The 13647-nt window shown below is 41.4% G+C and overlaps 1 protein-coding gene across 2 annotated transcripts in view; it reads left to right on the top strand.

Moving 5' to 3' along the window:
- Positions 1 to 13647, top strand: part of ATG7 (autophagy related 7) — a 533052-nt gene that overhangs the window by 174560 nt on the left and 344845 nt on the right. For both annotated transcript variants that reach the window (XM_029600773.1, XM_029600774.1), the window contains exon 15: positions 12538 to 12653. In XM_029600773.1, coding sequence (XP_029456633.1) covers positions 12538 to 12653 — 116 coding nt within the window. The remainder of the gene's footprint in view (positions 1 to 12537; positions 12654 to 13647) is intronic.

Consider the following 13647-nt stretch of genomic DNA (forward strand, 5'->3'; position numbering starts at 1 on the left):
CAAAATGCCTTATTCCAGTCCTAAGTGCCTTTATGGTTTCCCCCTGCACAGCTCAAGCCATGAGAAAAGCAGTAAGCGTTCCTACACGCCATAATTCCCATTCTGTCCCAGGAAACAGGGACTAGAGACATACATACTCAATTTATTCTGTAGTTCCAAAAAAAGGACACCACCTTTTTTTCCCATCCTAGAATAAAAAGTAATCAACACATGTCTGCAAGTACCCCACTTCAGAATGGAGACTCTTCGTCATGGCGGCGGTAAGAAAAGGAGAGTTTCTTTCTTTACTGGACTTGGTATAAGCCTATCTCCTTATACCTATTTGGAGATCCCAGCAAAGTCTGTATTTCTGTGTTTTAGGCAAACACTTCCATTTCCAGGTGCTACTTTTTGAGCTTGTGACCACCTGAAGGACCTTTACCAAGGTCAAGATGGTTGTGGCAGCTGCTTTGTGCAAACAGGGGATAATAGTTCACCCTTATTTAGACAAATGGCTCATCAGGGCCAAATTCGCCCAGGAGAACATCAGCCACAGTGGTTCATCTTCTAGAAAAAACTAGGTTGGGTGGTAAATTATGCAAAGAGCAACGTAGAGTCATTTCAGTCCCTGGAGTTCTTGGGTGCGCTCTTCAATATGATGGATGGGAGGGTGACTCTTTCCCCCTCCCCCCAAGAGGCTCGCCAAGAAGATATATTACATGCAATCATTCTGCTCCAAAAGGGCACCCAAGGTTTGGGACTACCTTCAGCTGGTAGGTTTGATGGCATCCACTCGAGACTTAGTCCCATGGGCCAAAGCGGATGTGTGCTCATTAAGAACATAAGAAATTGCCATATTGGGTCAGACTGAGGGTCCATCAAGCTCGGCATCCTGTTTCCAAGAGTGGCCAATCCATGTTACAAGTACCTGGCAAGTACCCATGCTATTAATGTCAGTAATAGCAGTGGCTATTCCTTAAAGGGTAGATTTCCAAAGGGTTGCACGTGTAAGATACGCGCGCAACCCCCGAAAACCTACCCCTGCCTCCCCCTGCGCTGCGCTGAGCCTATCTTGCATAGGCTCGACGGCGCGCGCAAGCCCCGGGACGCGCATATGTCCCGGGGCTTGCAAAAAGGGGCGGGGCCTGGGATCGCGGGCTGGCCGTCGGCCGGCGCACGTAACTTCTTCAACAAAGGTAAGGGGGGATTCTAGGTAGGGCTGGGGGGTGGGCTAGGTACGGGAAGGGAGGGGAAGGTGCGGGGGTGGAAGGAAAGTTTCCGTTCCGGAGGCAGGCTGCGAGGCTCGGTGTGTGCGCAAGTTGCACAATTGTGCACCCCCTTGCGTGCGCCGACCCTGGATTTTATACCATGCCCACGGCTGCACGCGCATGTTATAAAATCGGGCATAGATTTGTTCGCATCGGGTTGCGCGAACAAATCTGCGCCCGTGCGCAGGTTTTAAAATCTGCCCCTAAGTCTACTTGATTAATAGCAGTTTATGGACTTCTTCAGAAACTTATCCATACATTTTTTAAACCCAGCTACACTAACTGCTCTAACCACATTCTCTGGAAATAAATACCAGAGATTAATCGTGCGTTGAATGAAAAATAATTTTCTCCAATTTGTTTTAAATGTGCTACTTGCTAACTTTATGGAGTGCTCCCCCTAGTCCTAATTCTAATCCTAGTCTAATAAGGTTTATGTGATGTTATGACTCGTTTTACTGTTAATAACCACCTCTGTTCTCTGTATCGCCCTGAGCGAACGTTGTCGTTTCATTGTAAACCGTTGTGATATGTATATTTTACAGGAACATCGGTATAGAAAAGTTATAAAATAAATAAATAAAAATAAATAAATAAATTTCTGAAAGAGTAAATAGCCGATCACATTCATCCATTCTAGTTATCTCATGATTTTATAGATGCTTTTTAATATATTTATTAATGATCTTGAAAGGGGTATGACAAGTGAGGTGATCAAATTTGTGATGACACAAAATTATGCAGAGTAGTTAAATCTCAAGCGGATTGTCATGAATTGCAGGAAGACCGTGCGAGACTGGAAGATTGGGCTTCCAAATGGCAGGTGAAATTTAACGTGGACAAGCGCAAAGTGATACGTATAGGGTAAAACAACTCTTGCTGTATTTACATAATGTTAGCCGATCTATAAAAGCCGTGAGGAAAAACAAAAGGAGATAGATGCCAAATGTCTTTTGCAAGTATTTATTCTGGTGGAGACGTGTTAAAAACTGCCCGACTCAGGCCGAGTTTCGCCACGCCTAAAGTGGCTGCCTCAGGGGCTAAAATTAAATCACAAAACATGAAAATTAATAAAACAAATCTAAAAATAATTAGAATAATAAACAACTTCAATCATTTAAACTGAACATACATATACAGGCATGTTATTTATTCATTTATTTAATTAAATTATTTTAATATACTGATGCTCAAGACTAAGGTCTTATCATACCGGTTTACAGCGTAACCAGGGGTAATCAATTAAATAGAAGATAAAGTTACAATGAACAGGGATTTACAGTACGGGAGAATTAAGAGTGAAAGATATTAGTTTAACATAACATAATTCTAACAAGAGAAAAGTAAGTAACAATCGATGTATGATACTAGCTTAGACAATGGCCTGCTATGTTAAATCGAACTGTGGCAGGAACGATCCAGGAGAAGGGGAAGGGGGGGGGGTTATCTATGAAAATGTTAAAAGATAAACATTAAAATAGTGACATAAAACAAAAACCAAAAAGAGCAATCATGCAACATCAACATTCAATTATTTGAATTAAGGTTAAAATTTACCTCTCTCTGTAAAAAGTCGACCATATTAAAAAAAACTATAAAAACTATGAAATTTAATGAAACATAAAAGAAATTACTTTAAAAAAGTTTTAAAAATTCAAAACTGTATTAATATTCAGATTCATCAATCTCTAATGTCCCATACTTATTTAAATATTAATAGTTGTTACCTCAAACACACATTTGAACCGAGAACCATTCAAAAAGTGCACGTTTATTTATTTATTTATTTAGCACTTTTTTATACCGATATTCCGGTAACAGAGTTACCAATCAAGTCGGTTTACATTACAACAATAACTATGACATGAGAATGTCTTACAATAAACAGGTTTATCGAACTTGGATGACGCAATATCATTTGAGAGACATCCGCAGTGGGAATGTATCTATGAAAATATTATCGTACATTACAAAATAGACATAGATTTAATAAACAAAAATAACTGGGCTGATCTGCAAAATGCTGGCATAGTGACATCTATTATACACTTTTTATACCTAAGGGTGTAACAATGATAAAATGAAAAAATGAATCTCATTCAGAGGAGTGGCAGAGGTGCATCAAAGTGACAAATTTTTTGTGTGTGATTATTGTTCAGTTTAATCTAATGTAATTGCAATAGAAGTAGGTACTTTCTTCCATACAATGTAGAAAAAATATATTCAGACGAAAAGAGAATATTGAATATAAGTATTTGGAGGCACAAACCTTAAGTTATGTACAATGTATCACACAATCTTGTTTCCTTAGTGGGTAACTATGTAGCCTCTGCTCTCACAAAGGTGTCTGGCTTAAAAAGAATAAAAATGTTGGAAACTTTCTTAGACTTGATACAAATTATGATTAAAGTTGTCAATGGCATGTTTATGCTTACGTCTCTACTGTTAAATCTCCTACTCTGCGCCGTGCCGACAAGTCTCAAAAGCGCTAAGGGAGACAGATCTATAGGATATAAGTGATTTAAATTTGTAGCCTATGCTCTCACAGTGGCATCTGGCATGAAAAGAATATAAATGTTGGGTACTTCCTTAGACTCGATAGATCTTAAAATTAAATTTGTCAACGGCATGTTTAAAAATTTGCTATGCTTGCATCTCTACTATTAAACCGCCTGCTCTGCACCATGCCGACAAAACTATTATTGAAGGCATTTAAAAGTACTGCAAGTGAAGGTTACACCAAAAAATGTAATTAAATTTACCATGCTCTCCACAACCAGATGTTTAGTCTCCACTCGTTCAGGCAAATGTATGCACACTATTTTTGAATCGTATTTAAAGGGACATTTTGGCGTCAAAAGAACTGTCAGTCATTGAGGGGGCATATCTAAATCGCGTCAATATGAACGAGCGTTTGTTTCAAAAAGGAAAGGGGTACATGTGTTGTTTAAGGAAAGGAGAATAGATTATAAAAACAACCATGTAGCTCTATAAATTCCATAATGTACTTAATATGCAATAAAGCTAGACAAGCAATGCTACTACATGTTCTCCAATTGTTGCTACTCGTGAAGATATAAAATTATAAAATTATTTATAAAGCTTAAAACTTATAGGGGCAGATTTTAAGAGCCCTGCTCGCGTAAATCCGCCTGGATTTACGTGAGCAGGGCCTTGCGCGCCGGCGCGCCTATTTTCCATAGGCCTGCCGGCGCGCGCAGAGCCCCGGGACTCGCGTAAGTCCCGGGGTTTTTCGAGGGGGGTGTGTCGGGGGCGGGGCCAATCGGCGCGGCGTTTTGGGGCGGAACGTGGCATTTCGGGGGCGGGCCCGGGGGCGTGGTTTCGGCCCGGGGCGGTCCAGGGGCGTGGCCGTGCCCTCCCGAACCGCCCCCAGGTTGCGTCTCGGCGTGCTAGCATCCCGCTGGCGCGCGGGGATTTACTTCTCCCTCCAGGAGGCGTAAATCCCCCGACAAAGGTAGGGGGGGTTTAGATAGGGCCGGGGGGGTGGGTTAGATAGAGGAAGGGAGGGGAAGGTGAAGGGAGGGGAAGGTGAGGGGAGGGCGAAAGTGAGTTCCCTCCGAGGCTGCTCCGATTTCAGAGCGGCCTTGGAGGGAACGGAGGCAGGCTGCGCGGCTCAGCGCGCGCCGGCTGCACAAAATTGGCAGCCTTGCGCGCGCCGATCCTGGATTTTAGCAGATACGCGTGGCTACGCGCGTATCTACTAAAATCCAGCGTACTTTTGTTTGCGCCTGGTGCGCCAACAAAAGTACGCGAAGGCACACTTTTTTAAAATCTACCCCATATTATACTAGAGGCTTAGGATATGTATGAAAAGTTTATTTCACAAGCCATTACGGCTATGCCCATTTTTAATATAATGAATAAACTAAACTTGACTATAATAGCCAATGCTATCAGTGCTGCAGTGCTTACAATGGGAACGTGATGCATTCATCAGAGATATATATGAAACTGCCTCTGTGTATTTGCTCTGAAACTTGAAAAGTGGTAGAACATGTCTAAGAGTCTGAAATAATTTTTTTGGGTTGAAAATGAAAACCAAAATGACTGAATTCATGTGATTTTAATTGTGGAGACAAGGAAAAGATTGTTGTGAGGGATGTACATATAATCATATGGATACCACTTCAGTAATTAGGAAGCAAGCAAACCATTCAACATTGTGGATGTGTACATCTTTAATGTTGTAATGGGATTCAAAATAGATTAATGGTATCTGTTACAAAAAGTGTAAAATGTGTATGTGTGCTACCAGATTGGTCGTGTTCTTTACATCTAAAACTTGAAAAATTAAATCTAACACTGCGGATGCTTTATGGAGATATTCATGTACATCAACTAATAAAAGAAATGGTGGTCCAAACTGAGGCTGAAGGGTCGACTTATTTTATGAAAAACTTCAAAAAAATATATTTTTTTAATATAAATTAATTACCAGAATAAAATTAAATGAAAATGTATAGGTAAATGTAAAACCTTAAAACAATTTAAATAAAATCTTAAAACATTTATAAAAAGACAGAATAATCAATTTCAGCATATAAACTGTATGGAACCATGGTATTAAACTACAGAAATAGGAAATTTTAACCATAATTCAAATAAATGAAAGTTGAACTTGCATGATTGCTCTTTTTTGGTTTCTGTTTTATGTCACTATTTTAATGTTTATGTTTTAACATGTCTGTATATGTATGTTCAGTTTAAATGATTGAAGTTGTTTATTATTCTAATTATTTTTAATTTGTTTTATTAATTTTCATGTTTTGTTTTATTAATTTTCATGATTTGATTTTAGCCCCTGAGGCAGCCACTTTAGGAGTGGCGAAACTCGGCCTGAGTCGGGCAGTTTTTAATACGTCTTCACCAGAATAAATACTTGCAAAAGACATTTGGCATCTATCTCCTTTTGTTTTTCCTTTACATAATGTTAGGTTCTATCTTAGGAGTTACCACCCAGGAAAGAGACCTGGGCATCATAGTGGATAATACATTGAAATAGCCTAGTGTGCTGTGGCGATCAAAAAGCAAAGAGAATGTTAGGAATTATTAGGAAGGGAATGGAAAATAAAACGGAGGATGTCATGATGCCTCTGTATCGCTCTATGGTGAGACAATACCTTGAATACTGTATGCATTTTTGGTCACTGCATCTCAAAAAGGATATAGCTGCACTGGAGAAAGTGCAGAGAAGGGCGACCAAAATGATAAGGGGCATGGAACAGCTGCCCTAAGAAGAAAGGCTAAAGAATTTAGGGCTGTTCAATTTGGAGAAGAGATGACTGAGGAGGGATATGATATTAGTCTACAAAATCATGAAAGGACTTGAACAAGTTAATGTAAATCGGTTATTTACTCTCTCAGATAATAGAAGGACCAGGGGCACTCCATGAAGTTAGCAAGTAGCTCATATAAAACAAATCATTTCACTCAGCTCATAGTTAAGCTATGGAATTCATTGCCAGAGGATGTGGTTACAGCAGTTAATGTAACTGGGTTTAAAAAGGGTTTAGATAAGTTCCTATAGAACAAATCCATAAACTGCTATTACGGTAATTAATAAGCAATAGTAGCTTGTGATCTATCTAATGTTTGGGTACCTGCAAGGTACCTGTGACTTGGATTAGCCACTGTTGGAAACAGGATACTGGGATTGATGGACTCTTGCTCTGACCTAGTATGGCATTTCTTATGTTACGTTCTTATGAGAAAACTGACCATTTAATCCTACTGTCTCCTGTCTTTTTACTAGTTTGCAGTTCACGAAAGGGCATCATTTCCTATCCCATGACTTTTTAGTTTTCTTAGAAGCATTTCATGAGGGACTTTGTCAAACGCCTTCTGAAAATCCAGATACATTACAACTACTGCTTCACTTTTATCCACATGTTTATTAACCCCCTTCAAGAAAATGTAACAGATCTGTATGGCAAGACTTCCCTTGGGTAAGTCCATGCAGGCTGTATTCCATTAAACCATGTCTTTCTATATGTTCTGTGATTTTGTTCTTTAAAATCATTTCCACTATTTTTCCTGGCACTGAATTCAGGCCCACCAGTCTATTGTTTCCTGGATCACCCCTGGAGCCCTTTATAAATATTGGCGTTACACTGGCCACTCTCCAGTCTTCAGGTACAATGGATGATTTTAATGATAGGTTACATATTTTTACTAATAGATATGAAATTTCATTTTTGAATTCTTTCAGAAAACTGGAGTGTATACCATCTGATCCAGGGGATTTACTATTCTTTAGTTGGTCAATCTGGCTTACTATATCTTCCAGGTTCACCGTGATTTGATTGTTTATCTGAATCATCACCCTTGAAAACCATCTCCAGAACCTGTTTGCTTCCCAACATCTTCATTAGTAAACATGGAAGCAAAGAATTTATTTAGTCTTTTTGCGATGGCCATATCTTTCCTGAGAGCCCCTTTAACCTCCTCAATCATCTAATGGTTCAACCAACTCCCTTATAGGTTTCCTGCTTTCGATATATTTTTAAAAGTTTTTATTATGAGTTTTTGCCTCTTTGGCCAACTTCATTTCAAATTCTTAGTCTGTTTTATCAATGTTTTACATTTAACTTGATAATGTTTATACTTTTTCCTATTACAGCACTGATCCCTTGCCTCCCAGAACTACAGTCATTACCTCCAAATATTCCAGGTGATGAAAAGGGGTTCAGGATTGTGGAGGGACCCCTCCAACCTCTGGAGGGGGGGAGGGTAGATTTAGAACCTCCCAATTGGATGATGATAACCATGAATGCCAGCATACTCAGTTGAGGAGTATACTCTGAAGCAGGGGCATTGGACAAAGGAGGAGGCATCATGGTCATTAAACAGAGTAGAGAAAGGGCCATTAGGCTAGCACTGCAGCCCTTCCTCCCAATAATAAAAAGGAAGGCAGTCAGGGTCCTCTCTGACAATGCCACAGCAGTGGCATATGTGAACAAACAAGGGGGCACTTGCAGTCCAAGACTTGCAGAGGAAACAAGCATGCTATTCAGGTAGACAGGGAGAAACCTGGTGCTTTTATCAACATCTCATGTTGCAGGAAGAGAAAATATCCAAATAGACTTTCTTAGCAGAAACAGACTTGACCCAGGGTAGTGGGAGCTCAGCCAGGAATCCTTCCATATGATAGTTTAACAATGGGGTCCCCCATAAATAGACCTGATGGCAACCTGAGTGAATTCCAAAGCCAATATGTTTTTCAGCTACCAGACAGAAGAAGGACCCAGTGGAATAGATGCTCTGATTTAGTTTTGGCCAAGTGGAAGACTTTGTATGTCTAACTACCCTTTCTCTTCATAGGCAGGGTATTAAAGAGGACAGAGTGGTGATTCTGATAGTCTCAGATTGACCAAGAAGGTCATGGTATGCAGATCTAATAAGGCTCCTCGCAGGAACTCCTCTGTAGCTCCCCAGGGAGCATTGGCTGTTGTGGCATGGCTCAATACCAATGAAGACCTGTCTCCATTTTTTCTTATAGCATGATCCTGAAAGGGTGCACCTGTGAAGGAGGGGCTGCTACCCTGCTGTGTTAGTGGCTAACCTGCTATGGTAGTGACCATGTTAAGGACATATAAAAACTCAACGTCATTAGCCTATATTCAAGTGTGGTGCCTATTGGAAGGCTTCTATTGGGAACAGAAAATTTCCTCGGACATTTGGAGGTAGATTTTAAAAACATACGCACGTGTGTACTTTTGTTCGCGCCACCGGCGCGAACAAAAGTACACCATATTTTATAAGATACGCGTGTAGCTTATAAAGTCTGGGGTCAGCGCGCGCAAGGGGGTGCACATTTGTGCAACTTGCGCACACTGCCCGTTCACTGCCTGTTCCTTCCGAGGCCAACTTGCCCGTTCCCTCCGAGGCCAACTTGCGCACACTGCCCGTTTCCTCCGAGGCCACTCCGAAATTGGAGCGGCCTCAGAGGGAACTTTCTTTCTACCCCCCCTACCTTTATCGGAAAAGTCACTTACGCGCGCCGGCATGGAGGCCCTGACACAGGCCGCTGTGTCAGGGCACTTGGCCACGCCCCCGGACCGCCCACACGCCCCCGATACCAAACCGCGCCCCCTGGCCACGCCCCTGACCACCCCTTTTTGCAAGCCCCGGGACTTACGCGCATCCCGGGGCTTGCGCGCGCCGCCGAGCCTATGCAAAATAGGCTCGGCGCGCACAGGGGGGGTTTGGGGTAGGTTTTCGGGGGGGCACGCGCATATCCCTTTGAAATTCTACCCCTTGATGAATTTTAGACTCTTTGCAGAAGGGCCTGGTCAAGTACTTGGCCTTAAGTCCTCTGAAGGTACAGGTTGCACTTTTAACCTGCTATAGGGGCTGCATCAGGGGTTCTCAAATAGCTGCACACCCCCCCTCAAGACAGCACACCTCTCCACCACCAGGGAAAGAGCTTTCACCATCGCAGGACCTGCCCTCTGGAACTCCCTCCCCACACACCTCCGTCTTGAACCCTCCCTGCCCAATTTCAAAAAAGGCATCAAGACCTGGCTCTTCAGACAAGCCTACCCTGAAACCAACCCCCCGTAGACAATCCCCCCCCTCTGAAACCAACCCCCTAGACCCCCCCCCCCCCGCCTCCCCCCACCCACCCCAATTCCTGTATCCTCCTATGGATCTCTCACCAGCATGCTACTTGAATTAGCTTATTAGGGGCAACGTCGGAGTTGACCACTTTTTCAACATCATTTCAAGGCTCATTGACAGACAAGGCAAGATAAGTACACCTTCGGATTTAAGCATGTGAGCAATCCATTTTACAAGTACTTCCAGGCTCAATGTGCATAAAAGGGCAGCTTTTTTGGTAAAGCGCCCCTTACATCCAGCCCACTGAGACCAATGATTAAAATATAATTGAATGCTATTAAAAGCTTATATTAGCTTAGCCTGCTGGCATCCAAATATGAGGTCTCTATGAGCTTATTCACTCATTATATTGTCTCAGGATCTTCATTTACGTACTTGAATTAGCTTGCCATAAGTTAATTGTATCTTACTGTAAATAAGTTATAATGTATAACCTGCTTTAAATTATCACACCTCTGCAGTCCTGCTGTAAATATCTCCTCCTGTAAATATCTCCTCCACAATTATGGTTACTCTCCTCTACTTTCTCAACTGCTATCCCTTCCTCCTCTATCTATCCCCCTCACTCCCGCCCCCCTTTCTCATCTGCTCCCTCACCCGCTCCCTGTTTTTTGTAATTTTCCTCCTTTCTCAAGTTTTATTGTAAACCGGCGTGATGTGCCTCACGAACACCGGTATATTAAAAGCTGTTAAATAAATAAATAAATAAATAAATAAATATAGTATGCTTCTTGAAGGGAGTGATGCATTCATGGCCCCCCTTTTGGTCTGTCATCCCTCAGTGGGATCTCAGTCTGGTCCCCAGAGCCCTAGTGTGTACTACCTTTGAACAAATAAAACATGCATCTACTAAGGACCCTTCAATTAAGACCATCTTTCTGGTAGCTATTAGCTTAGTGAATCTCAAACCTGCAGATTTTCTCGTGTAGAGACTCCTAGTTAGTGTTTTCTCTACACTCTGTCATCTTCCAGCTGGTACCATCTTTCCTCTCCAAGATTGTGTCTCCCTTCCACTTAAACTAGGTGGTATCTCTCCCAGCCTTTGTAGAAAGGGAATATCAGGGTGAGGAGGAAAGGTTGCATCTTTTGGATGTATGCCACATTCTCCTAAGATACATGAAGGTGACCAACCTCTTCAGAAAGACAGACAGAATGTTCATGTTGTTTGCAGGTCCTTGGGAGGGAGAATCAGCCTCCAAGGCCACACTAGCTAAGTCGAGTAAAAAAGCAATTTCTTCAGCCTATTTACTCAATGGTAGGCAAGCTCTGGCGGCACTTCATATGTATTCCATAAGGGAGCAAGCAACTTCTTGAGTAGAAATTTCTTCGGTCTCACCAGGTGAAATCTGTAAGGCTGCCTCTTACTTGTCCCTGCATTCCTTCTTTAAATATTACAGATTAGATGTGCCAGCGAAAGCAGATGTGGCCTGTGGAGTTGGGCTACTTAAGGCAGCCCTGTCCTCCTCCCACCCAGCTTAACTGCAGCTTTGGTAACTCTCGAGTGTAATAACTGGTGCAGCAGGAGTGAAAGGAAAGTGAAATTTGATCTTACCTGATAATTTCCTTTCCTTGACACCTGCTAGACCAGTCCAGGACCCATCCAGGAATGCACGAGCTGCCATCACAGACGTAGTTAAGCCAGACTCTCTCCCTCGCTCCACATCCTCAATTAGGGGGATGCTAGCTTTGAGAGATCCAGATACACTCAAAGTATTTCTGGTGGGGAGGGGCTATGGGTCTTTGTCCAGTTGCTTTTGCAAAAGGCTATTGGCAAGGGCCAATAGCCTTTTGCAAAAGCAATAGCAAGGCTATTGGCAAGGGTCCAGTTGCTTTTGCAAAAGGCTATTGGCAAGGGCCTAGAGCCATTCTTCCTTTATAACTAGTGATGAGGTCATGAAGGAGGTGTGTCCTCTGTCCCCAGCAGCTGAGGAGTGGAGAAATCCCGAGTGTAAAGACTGGTCCAGCAGGACTCAAGGAAAGGAAGTTATCAGGTAAGTTTTTCATCGGTTTTATATTATAATTATCACAGGAGAAAAATTAATGTGCATTTATAATATAAAAGTGATATAAAGCTTGTGTTTGTTTTTTTTTTATTTTGTGCAACTGTTAATATATATTGTGCTTATGTTTCTGATAAACATTATGAAGAAACGGTATATTTCTCATGCAGCACAGGGTTTCATGAAACAATAGTAGTTCAGTTTCACATTTGTGTTCTAAATGTTGCATCTTCTGATACAGTTAAAGTTGAAAGGGGTATATGAGAGGGATTTTATAGAGTTACACATGTGGTCTCAACTATTTTCTGAAAATACAGATCAAAGTAAAATTGTGATGATGGCATCCCCACAATATTTTTTGGTAATGAGGATAAGAAAGAAAGATTGCTCTCGTTCTAGGTGCTAATAAGAGACAGTTCCTGGTCATAAAAAAAGTATGGGAGAGAGCTGTATTCTTGGATAGCAAATCTAAATTCTGGAGAAAACTGTGAATGTATTTTTTCCTGGTGAGATTCCTCATTTAGCAGTACTCCAGAATATGGCAACATGATGTTCAGTAAGCAACTAAATGTCTCACATTAATTAACCCCCATTCAAACAAAAAAAATTGGACATGTAGTACATGTCTCAAGTTTTTTGCTTTTTTTTAGTCAACCAGAGATCGTACTTTGGATCAGCAGTGCACAGTGAGCCGACCAGGGTTAGCCATGATCGCCGGAGCCCTTGCAGTAGAGCTGATGGTTTCAGTATTACAGCATCCTGAAGGGTAAGCCAGGAGAAGGTAAAAAATAAATTCCTTTTTGGCTGCCATAGTGGCAGAGGCTCGCCATATGACATATTGTTGCATTATAGACTTCTACTGTTCCCATGTCATGGACGGCTGCTTCTTTAGCTTTTGAATCGTTTAATGCTGCCTTCATTTGAAATCTGTCTGGGCTCTGAAAATAATAAAATAATATACAGATGTGGTTATAATGATTACATTTTGAAGTAAATCATCTTTTTAGAGCAGGTAACAGTATACACCTTCACATTCAAAATCTGTATTTCCTTTTACTTACAAAAAGATAGCATTCATACTTTTTATTTCTCATGACAGAGGCCAATAGTTATCATAAATTAAAGGATTAAATAGGGCTCTGTTTATTTACTAAATAGTGTTACTGGCATTATATGTACTTCTATTACCATTAACACAAAAATAATCACCAGACACGGGAAAAATACTGCTAAACTGTATCACATGCAAATTCATGCAAAGCAACTCATTAATATAACATGGCATTGCTACAAATCACTTTAAACACACATGGTTTGCATTATCCCACCCAATAACACAAAAATGTAACTATTCCTCAGCAGAGGATTCATTTATTGTTTGAGAGTTGCCAGGTACTTGTGACCTGGATTAGCCACTGTTGGAAACAGGATACTGGCCTTGATGGACCCGTGGTCTGACCCAGTATGGCAAGTTCTTATGTCCTTAAGGGTAATAAAGTTTTTGCGCTAGTCACTGGGATTAACATGAGCCCCAATGGGGCTCTTCCCCTTCCTCTTGAGTGCTGAAGTGGCCCCCAAGCTATGTCCCTCTGATATTTATGAGACCTAATGTAATGTGATACTGCTGTACTGATAATTTTAGAAACCTAGAGCTCCATATTCAGTAGGCCGGTTAGTGGACAAGTTATTTGGTTAAAGTTAGCTGGATAACTTGTCCCATATTTTCAGCGGGATAATTATTTTAATTATGTATGTTGTGT

The sequence above is a fragment of the Rhinatrema bivittatum genome, chromosome 4 (genome assembly GCF_901001135.1).
Source record: "Rhinatrema bivittatum chromosome 4, aRhiBiv1.1, whole genome shotgun sequence".
NCBI lineage: Eukaryota > Metazoa > Chordata > Amphibia > Gymnophiona > Rhinatrematidae > Rhinatrema > Rhinatrema bivittatum.